Source organism: Python bivittatus, unplaced genomic scaffold (genome assembly GCF_059951505.1).
Source record: "Python bivittatus isolate LINGU-HERP-01145 unplaced genomic scaffold, Pbiv_v1 ctg000220_np1212, whole genome shotgun sequence".
Lineage (NCBI taxonomy): Eukaryota > Metazoa > Chordata > Lepidosauria > Squamata > Pythonidae > Python > Python bivittatus.
This window is the reverse complement of record NW_028277048.1, coordinates 21,410,811-21,424,958: the sequence shown is the minus strand read 5'-3', so window position 1 is coordinate 21,424,958 and position 14,148 is coordinate 21,410,811. Positions and strand designations below refer to the sequence as shown.

At 40.9% G+C, this 14,148-nt stretch overlaps 1 protein-coding gene across 1 annotated transcript; it reads left to right on the top strand.

Annotated features, from left to right (window-relative positions):
• The first annotated feature begins 1,576 nt into the window (after positions 1 to 1,576).
• LOC103056429 (keratin, type II cytoskeletal cochleal-like) lies at positions 1,577 to 13,147 on the top strand. The gene is made up of 9 exons (XM_088138527.1): positions 1,577 to 2,140; positions 3,244 to 3,458; positions 5,810 to 5,870; positions 5,994 to 6,089; positions 7,490 to 7,654; positions 8,841 to 8,966; positions 11,666 to 11,886; positions 12,680 to 12,711; positions 12,828 to 13,147. The coding sequence occupies exons 1-9, from the start codon at positions 1,577 to 1,579 to the stop codon at positions 13,145 to 13,147; spliced, it is 1,800 nt and encodes a 599-aa protein (XP_087994653.1).
• Positions 13,148 to 14,148: the final 1,001 nt, after the last annotated feature.

Here is a 14,148-nt window from a genome sequence, read left to right as displayed (position 1 = left end):
TTTTCTTTTTTAAAACCCCTGATATTTAAATCAAAGGAATATGTAAGAACAGTGCTGCAAAATCTATTCTTCCCTACTGATGCTCCTCCTTTTCACATGGGTGAAAGACCACAGAGAAAAGCATCGAATTTTACAGCAGGTAGACGGATAACCTAGTCCAGCTGCACATTCAGCATGGGAATCTTGCAATTAGCGCATCCCTGAGAATTAGTTGTACAGCCTGAGCTTTACGTACTTTCCACAAAGGAGAGCCCTCCACTCCCCAAAGCACTCCGACCCACGATCAAATAGCGATTATCCTTCGGAAAGTCTCAGGACATTCAGATAAACCATAACAGATACATGTAGCATTGCTCGCTTTTATGGAATAATAATTTAATCTGGGATGTGTGCAAACCATGAGCTGATTTAAAGACCCTTCTTATCCCAACCTGCCGTATTCCCAAACAAAAGTAACTTTAGAACTTGTTCGACTTGCTTGTTCTAGTGCACTCAGGAGATCTTTACAATGGCACTTAGGCACCCAGCACCCACAGCCATCTGCAAAGAGACACATGAAGTCTTATGTAAAGATCATTAGCAATGTGCCAAAGGTGTCTCTGCTGTTAGAGGAGCAGATTAGGCTTTAAAGCTGCAGTCCTGAAAAAACTCATAGGGAGTAGTGCCACTGGACACAATATAGACTGCTTCCCCCCCCCCCCCAAAAAAAATCCCGTAAAAGGAAATGCAAAATAGGGAATGGGGCTTCAAGGAAGGGAGAACTCAGCCACAACCTGCTCAACTATGGAATTCCTTACTACTGACCACACTCAGTGGCAAAATATATGCATTGCATGCAGAAGATCTGTGGTCCAATTCATTGAATCTCCACAACAAAGATTTTAGCTCCAGGGAACTGGTGCAGCTCACAAAGGGCCATATATGGACCCCAGGTGTAGTCAGTCTACTGTAAGGTATCTAGTCCCCCTCACAAGTGTTCTGTGTAGTGAACAATGTAAGAATGTAAAACTGCATTTTGAGGTGGTCCATTGGAAACCATGCAAAAGTGAATAGACAGTTATGCAGAACAAACACTTTGCAAAAGGCAAACAAGGGGAGGCCCACTTTGCAGACACAAGGGTGTGTGAAGTACACTTTTCCTGATATCTGACTGTCAGTTGGGTAGCCGGAGTATAAATATGCAGAACTGTGGTTATTACACTGTCCTTTTATTTGCTTTTTGCTGCTAATGAAATAATCTCCTAAAAATAAAAAAAGGAAAAATGTTGATCCCTTCAAGGTGTCTCTCCCTCACAAACTCTTACACCAGTTTTAAGAGTGTTGTATTGACTGGAGTAGGTGTGTATTGACTGGAGTAGGTGTGTCAGAGGAGGCAAGTTGCTGCAAGGCCCCATCAAACATCTGAATATCCCATTGTCTTGAATCCTGTGCCAAGTTCTTTCCCAAACAGATAAAAGGGGAGGTTTCCCACTCCTTTATATCAGAGAGGTTCTGCCTGCTTCTTTCTCTGCTCTTTCCCTGCAGTGCTGCTTACCATCCCAAACTTTCTTCACCTTCTCTGTCCGAGCAAACCATCATGAGTCGTGTTTCCTATCGAGCATCCTCCGGAGGAGCTAACAGAGGCTTTACCTCCGGCTCTGCAATTGTCGGTGGTGGTGGCGGCGGTGGCGGGAGAACCAGTTTCAGCTCCTACTCTGTCACTCGAGTTGGAGGAGCAAGAGGTGGAGGGGGTGGCGGCTATGGACTTGGTGGATTTGGCAGCCGAAGCCTGCACAACATGGGTGGAAGCAAACGAATTGCCTATAGTACCATTGGTGGAGGTCTAAGATCTTGTTACGGTGGAGGAGGATATGGCTTTGGTGGAGGAGCTGGTTTTGGTTATGGTATGGGCGCAGGTGGAGCTGGCTATGGTATGGGTGGGGGTCCTGGGGGTGGCTTTATGGTAGGTGGACCAGGTTTTGTAAGAGCTGGTCCAGGTTATCCAGTTTGCCCCCCTGGTGGCATCCAAGAAGTGACCATCAACCAGCACCTCTTGCAACCCCTCAAGCTTGAGATTGACCCAGAGATTCAACGAGTGCGTTCTCAAGAAAGAGAACAGATCAAGACACTCAACAACAAATTTGCCTCCTTTATTGACAAGGTAAGAGCAGTTATTAATCCTATTTGACCATTCATACTTTGGGGACGCTAAATTTGAGGCAGCCCTTCACAAACTCAAGTCACCAATCCAATGGCTGTTTAAAGTCATCTTTGGATATTCTCTTAGGAGGTCACATCTGATATAGGCATGTGGGCAAAAACGGGCAACTATTTCTAATGTTGTCCAAAGTCATTACAACCAACAAATTACCCAATTAGCTTCTTTATTCTAAGGATGAATGGTCATGTAAAATTGAATGACTTCTAGCCTATGATCTGCTGTGAAAAAGTAAGGCCCCAATTATAGACAATTTGGCCATCTTAGTTTCAAAGTCAGATTAATTTGATGCCATTCTTAAATATTTCAATTGTGAGAATAAAGCAATTATTTCCCCTGTTTTCTTGACTTGTGTACTTAGTTTGTGGAATCCACAAATAGCAACACAGACTGAGGTCAATTTATCAAAATCTTGTTTTAAAAATAGGTGATGCAGATATAGTAAGAGCTAAGGCCAAGAAAGGATGCCTCATATATTCACTGCAGATGACAGAAGTCTATACAGTAATTCATTCCCAAATTATATTACCTTTATTGATCCAGATTGCAGTTTGGTATTGTTTGGGAGAGGAGCATGCTAGCATGCAACATTTTGTCAATACTTTGAATGTTGCAACAAATCTCTTTGCAACAAATCTCTTTGCCATCTACTTTGGTAATTGGGGGCTCTCTGCACGCTGTAGTGTGTGTGCAGTTCCACTGAAGCTACAGATTTTGAGGACTAGGTTATGGAGGATAAATATATAATTGCTAAACAATGAGTCTAAATGTATACATTTTTAAAAGGGCATATTTTTCATGTCATTCTCTGCTAGATTTCACAACCTCCTCCTTACCCCCATTTTTTTCTTTCTTTTTCAGCCTCCTTTGCTATTCTTTTTCCCTCCTGAGTTGCCATCTTTGATTTGTTCTGTAGCATACACTGTTGACACCATCTTTACATGTGGAACTTTGCAGAGCTACACAAGCGACATATCGTTTTCTGACAAAGCAATAACTTTGTTTACATGCCTCATTTTCATCCCCTTGTCTATTCTACCTTGCAGGTCCGATTCTTGGAGCAGCAAAATAAAGTCCTTGAGACCAAATGGGAACTCTTACAACAGCAGGGGACGACTGTTCGACAACACAACATTGAGCCTCTTTTTGAGGGATATATTAACAACCTCAGGAGGCAGCTGGATTCTCTACTAAATGAACGGGGAAGACTTGACTTAGAACTGAGGAATATGCAAGACATGGTGGAGGACTTTAAGAACAAGTAAGTAGTTTTCCATTCTATTCCATTCAGTCTAATATATTGAAAGAGCTGTAGCTGGCCGGGTGGGGACCAGAGTTACTTAGGCTAGACAGAACTGTTATGTAAACACTGAACAGAATCTCCATCTCTCAAGGCTGGGGAAACAATGGCCATTGACTCAAAAAAGCAGGACAGAAAAAAAATTCTCCGAAGCAGACATATACAGAGGGCTTGATTTCCATGTTCTGCTTAGATATGATTTCTGCATAAAGCAATTTATCTATAGCAGTGTCATATTTGTGAAGCTTCCACTGTAAGCAAGTTACTGAATGTCTGGAGACCCAAGAGTTCATGCCATGCCTGGTGTAAAATCTTATCTATATATGTACATAAAAGGTTGATATTTCCAGATAAATGCAAAGAAGATTGCTTAGATTTGATATTAAGAATCTGAATGCATATATTACCAGGCATTCTCTATTCACCTCAAACCATCCAATGAGCGGTATGAACGCCTTCTATTGGGAAGAATCCTGCACATTTGCACTGCATTCCTATCATAAAAGCCAGAGTTTGGTTTTAAGATGGGTGTCCATACAACTATTTTTAAATAAAATAAAATAAAATAAAACAAAACAAAACAGCCAGATGGCAGACAATATCACTCCTTTCCTTTTCTAAAAGATTTGGGAACTTTGTTTCATCTGCTTGATTTGAACCAAATGCAAGCTCCAGGGCATGTGCTTCCCAAACCCACATCATTAACATGTTTATTCAGGTTGATAAAGGCTTACATGGATCTATAAATCTTATCCATGAACCTCATGCCTAACCAAACTATTTATGTTCTTGGGAGTCTAGAAAAGCTTTTGGGGACTAAGGTTTGGCAGTGAACATTAGTGAACATTATGTCAGAATGAGATTGACAAACACTAACTACTTCACAAGTACGCAGACAGCTTGCTAAATAACAGACAGAAATCGGAAAGTGTCAAAATAGATTCTGCTCAGCAGATTGCAATCCTACCCCAAAGCTTAATTTCCCCATATTCCCTCTTATCCATCCAACCTTTTCTGTGTACTTCAAACTAATTCAGGTTTGGAAATCCACCCGCTTGAGGGCAAAACAGATTCGGACTATGGTCTGGCACCAAACTGTTCAGAATTAATCTGCTAATTGCAAAACCCTCCCATCCTTCTTTTGTTGATTCCAGCCCCACCTTTCCTCCTGGGTAGGTTGATTTGGCTCTAAGTCATGTGGTTTCATAGAAGGATGCCTGCAGTGAACAAGCTTCTCTTGCCAAACCCTCACAAAGGGTTCACAAATTAACTTACGTACAAATTAATTGCTACATTTACACTTTTACACAATTGAATATTCTTATGACAGATTCTGTTATGGGCTTTTAAGGGCCATTCTACAAAAGATGTGCCAGCGAGCTAACTGGGGTGAACATTCAGCAGGGAGGTCCCGTCTATCTGATAAGAATGTTGAATGTGATGCATTTTCCCTTCAGACTAGTGCTTTTTAAAATCATGTCAGCTGTACTTTTTTGAAATCAAGACAGTGTTAGAGAAACACCCCAAGTGTGTAAAGTATGCAAATCAGCATCAAGTACTCTCTCAGAAAAGCAATTGCAAAATGTATTGCTTCAAACCACCGAAGTTACCAAACCAAGCCACAAACATCAGAATTGGTGCAGCCGGTTGAATAGTTAAGGGCAAACTGTACTACCGATGTATCTCAGTTTTATAGCACCCATAGTAATTGTGACTCTATCTATAAAATGCTGGGAATTATAGTATGGGCTGCATCTTGCTATTTTCCCTAGCCTGTTCACTGAACTACATTTCAGGGTTTCCATTAGACGGAGGACTATTAAACCCATTTAAAGCTGTAATGAAGACCTGACCTAAAAATGGGTTATTCAATCTCAAGTCAAAGATAGATTCCTGAAGTTTTAAAATTAGCCTTGTGTTTTAAAGTCATATCAAAATTAAAGATTGTCCAAATTACTGGTGCACAAATGTTCTTATTGTAGTACACATTTCTCTCACTGACTATAATGGGGGGGGGGGGGACGGTATACGTGAAATCCTTTGTACTTACCTGTGAAAATTATGATCATGAAAATCTATCACACGTGAGGTAGCCGGAGGAATTCCAAGGACTGATCTTCCCAAAAGAAAATGGGAATATTCAACTTTCAAGGGAACAATTCAGTTAACACAGACCATGAAGATTTCTGGAATCCACCTATAAGATGCTGATTTAGCTGTCTCATATATGGTGTGTCTGAAGCAATGCTCAGTTCTCATATTGCAATCCATCCATATTACTAATTCCATCATTCCTCCATCTTGTCTAACAGATATGAAGATGAAATTAACAAGCGAACAGGTGCGGAGAATGAATTTGTAGTGCTCAAGAAGGTAAATAATTTGCCTACAATGTCAGGTTCTCGGTGAGATCAGAAAAGAACCTTTGAACTCGTTAAGCTGAGCAAGTCTGTTTTCTGCTCAAAACGTAACAGACTTTTCCTATGTTTTGTGCAGGATGTGGATGCCGCCTACATGAACAAGATTGAACTTGGTGGCAAGTCAGACTCCCTGACTGATGAAATGGAGTTCTTGAAAGCACTGTTTGAGGCGGTAAGCTTTCCCACTGAAGCTCTCAAAGGCCCTATTTCTAAACTGAAGATGAGCTCTAGGTCTATATCAGAACACTAGAGAATTTAGCCCTTGATCTAAACTAAGCCTAAGCAAATATAAAGGTAAAGGTAAATCTAAATCTAAATCTGATTAAAGGCAGGGTCTCTCCAAGATCTGTTAACTGGAGGTACAGGGAATCGAATCTGGCATTTTTTATGTGCAAGGCACGAGCTATGGTATCAGCAGAGATCATGGATTATATTACCGCTCATCCCCTTAATTAATTCTCTGATATTTCTGTTTGCCACTAAGTAGACTATAAATATATTGGAAGAGGAACTCCCCCCAAAAATGCTCTTGAAAGCCAAAAAAAAAATAAATAAATGTATTTTTATGAATAGAAATACCAGTTTCCTTTCAGTACCAAAAAAAAAATAAACATCATTTTCTTGAATGCATTCAGAATTTTAGGTGTTGCTCTAAAGCTTGATAAATTCTCCAGTTTGAAGTCTTCCATTATGGACATTTTCTTCCCTTAACCACCTCCAACCATGCTCAGTAAAAATGGTAATTTGTTAGCACATCAACTTAATATAACAGAAAGAGATCAAATGTAAAAAGCAAAATCTCATAATTAAACAGAAAAATAAGCAGGGGAAAAGCTATACAGTACTCTTTTCTAGCGATGCCAAAAAAGAATGAGGGACTAGAATCCCTAAGATGATCACATCACAGTGATTTGTTGGAACTCGTTGTGTAATTTTTTTTCTTTTTTTACATCCCACCGTGGAAAACATTACATCAGTTTTTCCTTTAGAAAGGATATTCTTCCCCTCACCAGTTCCCACTTGCTTGGTTACGTGTTTGAAGAGCTGAACAGATGTTAAGGCAAGCAGAGACTTAATGACATCAATTATCACATCTTGTGCAACATAGTCACAATTTCCTCCAGCTATGGCTGGATGAAGACAGAAGAACTGTATTTAAATAAGACATCTCCATACTGCAAGGTTGTCGAGTCTGGACTTGATGCTAGCAAGCAATGGAAAAAAATCCACCCCCTTCCTTGGCAGCTTTTCCAAGTGAAATTAATCACTTTGATTGGGAAACATTTATGAGTTACGGAACATATTTGATTGAGCTTGGATTCCAGTTATTGGGAATAATAAGTTCTTTCACTAAAATTCCTAACTCTAACAAAATGAATTACAAGGAGAACTGGAGGGGTGCATCCAAACTGGAATATAAATTGAAAAGCTTCAGACAAACTTGAATTAGGATTTGCTGAATTTTGCTCTAGCACTGTTATGTACTAATCCATTTTTCCTTGTCTGCTTCAACACAGCCATATTTCTTTTGCCCCATAAGTCCAGGTGACACAGTTTTTAACTTTCTTGCAGGAATTAGCTCAAATGCAACAGCAAGTATCAGATACCTCTGTCATATTGTCCATGGACAACAACAGAAACCTGGACTTGAATAGCATAATTGCTGAGGTCAAGGCGCAGTATGAAGATATTGCCAACAGGAGCAGGACTGAGGCTGAATCATGGTATCAAAGCAAGGTGAGTAGCTAGAATAAATTCATTAAAGGCCCAGAGCAATTTTTCATAAACAGGTTGGACTACAATTCCCAGGATTTCCTGCACCAGAGGGCAGCAGGTTGTAAATGTGCTATCTTCCCATCCTGGAGAAAGTATGCCAGCATCAATTGCGCTGAGCCCCGTTCTGCCTTAGGGCCAGCGAGGGGTGCTGTCCTTCCAGCTTTAATGGGAAAATGAGCTAACGCACTCACTTGGATGCCTTTCCCCACCCTGGGTGTCTCCTGCTGGTGGGAAAATCAGCCATCAATCACTCTTCTGAGCATGTGGTGGCACAGGATTGGGTGACCATAGGCAGGTGCCTGAGACAAAGGGCTTAGTCCCCTTTCAAGTTGCCTGAGGGACAAGTCACAGGTGCACAGATGTGAGCTGTCGGGCAGGCTATTTCTGTTCCCCCTTTTTGGTTTTAGTATTTTTAGGAGTCCTTCTGCAGGAAAGCGGTGTGGAGGGGAGGGGGAGAGAGAGAGAGGGAGAAAGACCTTGCTTAAAAAAAACTGTACTGACAGGTCAGAGGCCTGGAGAAATCTGGGTGAAGTAAGAGAGAGCTCTCTGCTCCAGTGCTCTTCACCAACTCTCCTCTGGGTCTGTGATTTGCATGCTGGATGCAGAGAATGAGTCCAAAGAGCAGAGGGGGCATTCCCCCTGCTTCCCCACATCTGTTGCACAACTGACCTATCACAGGTACAAAGGAGGGGTGCATGATGGAGCAGGAGGCAGGGGAGAAGTCTGTTCCCTCCTCCTTCAACCTGTCTTTGTGACTTGTCCATCAGACTAACATCGGACATAAGTTTAGTACTTTCTCTCTCTCTCTTTCTCGCACATACACACATACACACCCACAGACTCTCTACATAAAGAACTGCAAAGAGTGCAGGAATCAACTTGGGACGATGGACAGAATGCAATCACTTTTAGCCAGCAAAACCCTACCATTAGCGTGGCTCCCTTTCTGCACATCTACTCCCGGACTGCAAGCCCTGGGCATCAGTCTCTGAGCTTGACTCTAGATGCTACATTTCCTCAACCTACAAAGAGTCCTTGAAAGACCTTTTGCTCCCACATAACAGAATGTCTTCCCCAACCTCTGGGCTGGGTGTCATTTTCCATCTCCTCTGTTTTGATGATACCTCTGTTTATTTCTGAATGTCAGTATGAAGAACTACAGGTGACTGCTGGGCGCCATGGCGATGACCTTCGCAGCACAAAGACAGAAATTTCTGAGCTTAACCGGATAGTCCAAAGACTGCGAGGTGAAATTGATGCCTTGAAGAAACAGGTGACATTTTAATGGACCTTACTGTTTAGCTTGTAGGACAGACTAAAGAATAGTTGCTCTTTGCTTTGCCAGAGCAGATCTGTACCACTAGTTCTCATTTGTAGGGAGTGACTCAACAGTCTTCCAAGCACTAATTCAGTACATTGCTTACATATAGAAATATAGAAAAGAAAGGGAGAAAATTACTTTGAATTACTTTCCATGATCCATAGTGAGTTTATCATGAGGAAACACCCCTGAAGTGGTATATTCCAAAAGAAAGAAAGAAAGAAAGAAAGAAAGAAAGAAAGAAAGAAAGAAAGAAAGAAAGAAAGAAAGAAAGAAAGAAAGAAAGAAAGAAAGAAGGAGGGAGGGAGGGAGGGAGGGAGGGAGGGAGGGAGGGAGGGAGGGAGGATGTTACTGTTCTGTTTTGGTAAGTGTATATAAAGGAGAAGTGTCTTTCAAGCCAAGCGCAATTCCTGGTTTCTTCATGAATATGTCCAGGTCACTCAGCAATAACACAGTAGTAGTTTGCCATTGTTTTCTTCTGTAATATTTTGTCAATTACTTATAGCCTTCAGCTGTAGAATTGTCTAATGATCTACCAAAATACCAACCAGATCCAACCCTGCTCAGCTTAAAAGCTAGTGCACTGCAGGAAACATATGCCAATTACATATTTCTAAATCTGGCTTTAAATGCTTCTTTGACCCCATTCCACATCCTTCCCCCTAAATACATGCCAATATTCCCTTTGACCTACTTTTTTGACTGATTGATTGATTACATGCCATCAAGTCAGTGCTGACCACATGGTTTTTCTCCAGGATAGTCTGTCCCCAACCAAGTCCTTCAGATGTTCCAATGGTCGACCCATCACCACTGTTATTGAATCCATCCACCTTGCTGCTGGTATCTCCAGTGTGCATTGCTCAAAAGCAGTTATACAAAAGAACTGAATAAATCTCCAGAGATTGTCCTCAAGTCTCTCCCAGGCATTGTGGATGTAAGCAAGAAACTCCTTTGGTTTTCCTAATTATTGTATTGTTAACCAAAGGTATCACTTCTGCTGACAAAATAGATTCTGGTCAACGAAAAATTATAATCCAGCAAATGTCAGTCTTTCATTCATATATATATGAATGTCATACTATTCATATATATATATTTGTCATACTATTCATAAAGCAAACCAAAACATTGGGATAAGGGGAACCATTTCCACTGCATTACAGAGAATGTGTATTTTCATGACATGCTAAACTTCTGTAGTTGGTTAATGGGCGTAGGCATGCTGCTATTCTTCATGCTACTTCCCTACAGAGTTCTTAAGCCATGGTTTATAAATTACCTACAGTTAAATGTGTCATCTGAACTTCAAGTAGCTGCCATTTCTGGTTAACATTGACTGGAATTAATGATTTTTGATTCCACTTGCTGCTAACCAAAAATGGTGGCCATTCAGCATTCAGATGACACAGCTGTAGAAAACTTAGGGACTGTGGTTAAACAGCTATGCAGGACAGGAAATAAATAGGAGGCATGTGGGGCGCCGTTATACATGCCAAAGACTAATACACTCAAAAAAATTTTAAACATTACATCATTCTAATCGAAACCGCATTTTATTGCTTCTTCTAGTCTGTGGGATCTTGCTAATGAATCCACAGATAATATATCTCTCATTGTACAAATGCTGCAAGGTATCCACACAGTCAAGCTGAACAAGCTGCGGTGAATTGCTTTGCAACAGTTCTTAGGCATTGCAAATTAAATCAGGAATCTCCTCCTTCACCTTACTACAGCATAGACAAGCTAGCAGACAGGCAGGTTATGATATAAATTGTTCTGCACCCTAAAGTGTTCTAAGGAAGACAGCCAGGCAACTACAGTGAGCCAGCCTTTCCATATCATTAAAATATTTCTGTTCCCCTATCATCCATCTAAAGAAAATCAGTGACATAGATCATCCGTTTCAACAGTTGCTTTTGGAATTATTCCATTTCTGTCTCTTTGAAGGAATTGTGTCCTTTGTGAGCTACCCAGAGTCTGATAAATAACAAAGGGATAGAAACTTTGTAAATAAATGCATAAATCATCATGCAGTTGCAGAGAATTCATATGAACATAACATGTTACAAGTGAAGCTTTATAGAATTCTGCTCAGTTCCATTGCATGGACAAATCTGCTGTCACAGGGGCTGGGTTCAGATATTCTGCTTTGCCATAATTGTTTAACCATGATTTTAAGTTGATTTTTGCACATTATGCTAAGGCATACACTTAGATTTGCAAACTACAGTGGTTCAGGTCACAGATCACATTAAGTCGAAACTGAACAACCCATATTATGGCTTAGTGTACCCAACCTTATATATAGTTTGTTTCCCACGTTGGAGAAAATGGACAAACTGAACAATCTGGACCAGAGCTAATGGAGTCACTCGGCCCCATCTACAGGAAATATTAGTGCAATTTTGGCACATCAGACTACAAGTATTTCTTGATTTAGATGCAGATGTGCACTCAGCACCTATATGTCTTATATATTCATAATGGTAGTATACAATGGTCTTTGAGAAGAGATTTTCAATTTTTCTGTGATTACAAGCTGGAAGATATATTCTTCTGGAAAAATTCAGAGAGAACCCATTGTAATAGTTTTCACATGGATGGACTCCAGTAATAATAACAACAATAATTGTTATACCCATTGCCAGTGTGCCAACCTTCAGGGAACCATTGCTGAGGCTGAGGATCGTGGCGAACTTGCCCTCAAGGATGCTAAACAAAAGCTGAGTGAATTGGAGGAAGCTCTACAGAGAGCCAAGCAAGAACTAGCCCGACAGCTGAAGGAATACCAGGAGCTCATGAATGTCAAGCTGTCCCTCGACATTGAGATTGCCACCTACAGGAAGTTGCTAGAAGGAGAAGAAATCAGGTCAGTTGGGAGAAACATAGCACTAATATAATGCTTTTAACTGATTGCTAAACTCATGGCTCATCTACCTATTTTCATCAGCCTTCGTTCTGACTTTCCTCAAATAAAAAAAGAGCATTCCCTCGGATGTTTCACCTGTACAGCTTGCACCTTGAAATGTAACAGTTATACTGATAAAGGCCTTTATAATAGTTCTTGGTGGTCTAACCACAGTATCTGAGGTCTTCTTTTTAAAAAAAATCTTGTTTGTGTATAGCAAGGTTAAACCAAACTGACCAGAATGCTCTTTTTCAGGACTAGTCTCACTGATTGGAGGATGTTGGAAACTGCATGTTTCTGCAATATTAAGAGCAATTTTTCTCCAAAAAGGAGACACATTGCTGTGATTCATTCTTTAATTTGGTTTGTAAGGCCCACAGAGCACAAATCTGGGGACACTTTTTTGGCCCATTCTTTTCATGTTGGGGAAATAAGATGGGAAATAAATGCATTAAGACTTTCATAGGCATCTGTAGCCAACCACAATGACCCCCCCCCCCAAAAAAGACGTACATGGGATGACCTCACAATGGAAACCCCGCCCTGCTGCACTTCTGTGCCAACATCTGACACCAATCAGTCAGTCGTGACGGTTGTGCTGTGATGTATGACGCATGTTTCATCATTTGCCCCTGACCCTGGGGACACATGTTGACTTTATATTTCTGCCATCACAACACCCCTTCTTATATTAAAACATGGTAATTTTACTGTAAGCTGAGGCATTAACTCCAATTATTATATTGTTTCTTAGGCTGGCAGAAGGTGTTGGAAATGTGAGCTATTGTAAGTATCATCTCTATTTATACATTTGTGTGCATATTTTTTAAAGGGACCCTGACATGAGTTTTTCTTTAGGAGTTACGGAAGGAGCTGAACTTTCTTTCTCCTCTGTTTTCCAGCTGTAGTCAGCAGCACCACTACCGCTGGATACGGCGGCGGAAGCGGCATTGCGTTGGGAGGAGGATTCAGTGGAGGATCTGCTGGAAGACTCGGAGGAGGATTTGGAGTTGGAGTCAGTGGTGGTGGTGGTGGTGGTGGCGGCGGCTATGTCATTAGCTCCGGCAGCAACTATGGTGGAAGTGGGTTTGGCTCCATGATCAGCTCTGGAGGTGGGAGTAGTTACGGTTCTGGAGGAGGTCGCCTTTCCTCAGGTGGAGGAGGAAGTTCCAGTGTGAAAATTGTATCAAAGACCAGTACAAGCAGGAAAACTGCCTATTAAAGTTGGGCCTCCTCCTGAATGACAATTTGTACGACCAGATGCGAGTAGAAGCTAATCAACCCCATTGTGTAAATAATGCAAAGGAAAAAAAAAAACGCTTTTCCTCTCTGACACGGTCACCTTTTCCATAAAGATCTAGGTCTAACATTAATCTGGACATTTGCACCCAAATCCAGCACACTTGATCTGTTCCACTACTGGAACCTGATCTGTCATGGCTGAAACAGTTTCTCCACCTAGAACTGCTATAGCAGGAAGACAAGAGGTTGGTTTACAGAAGGAAATGCAACCACATTAAGTGAACCATTTGTATAATCGTTTCAAGAAGGGTCTCAGAACAAGAGAGTCTGTGTAGATCAATGGGAGGGCTGTGAATATATATAGAAAAAAATGTCTATGCCATTTGTTTGAACGTTAATTCTACGATTGCAGCATCAGCCATTCTATGAATATTAGACACCTAATGGAGGACAAATATTGTGCTGAACATTTTTCTAACAAAATCAGTTTCTGCAACCTAACCATATTCAACTGCATCAATATCCTTATTGTGTGCAAGAGACATTCCAGTTTGCCAGTTCCTGTACTCCTGGACATGTGCAAAATAAATTGGTTTTAGAGGAAAAACATGCAGAAAACCAGTAATTTTAAGCTCCTTCTTGGTTTCTTCGATACAATGCTATAGCATTGGTATAAAGTAGATACAATGGGGGTTTCTAGGCTGGCAAACTTCATGGACTTGTCTCATTCCAAGCACAATTTCTGAACTCTTTTCTGTTTTTTGAGCATATTTTTGGATTTTCAGATGGAGACAATATAAAGCTACAGTATTTTAACCATGCACTCTTCTACAGGAAATTAGCTTTGAGACACAAATGATAAGATCTGTTCCCTTCCCACATCCAGTTGCAGTTCTCATTGGCATTCTTTCTCTCTTTGCTGCAAAACCTCTTGGCTGCCTTTCTTTAAAGCGAAAGCAAAGTTGGAAAAGGTGATTGTTT

What these genes read in the sequence shown, in the direction of transcription:
- LOC103056429 (XM_088138527.1), top strand. Translation starts at nt 1,577, where the DNA reads ATGAGTCGTGTTTCCTATCGAGCATCCTCCGGAGGAGCTAACAGAGGC. An exon ending in TTGCCTCCTTTATTGACAAG is followed by an intron (nt 2,141 to 3,243) that starts GTAAGAGCAGTT and finishes TCTACCTTGCAG; the next exon opens with GTCCGATTCTTGGAGCAGCA. An exon ending in CTAGAAGGAGAAGAAATCAG is followed by an intron (nt 11,887 to 12,679) that starts GTCAGTTGGGAG and finishes ATTGTTTCTTAG; the next exon opens with GCTGGCAGAAGGTGTTGGAA.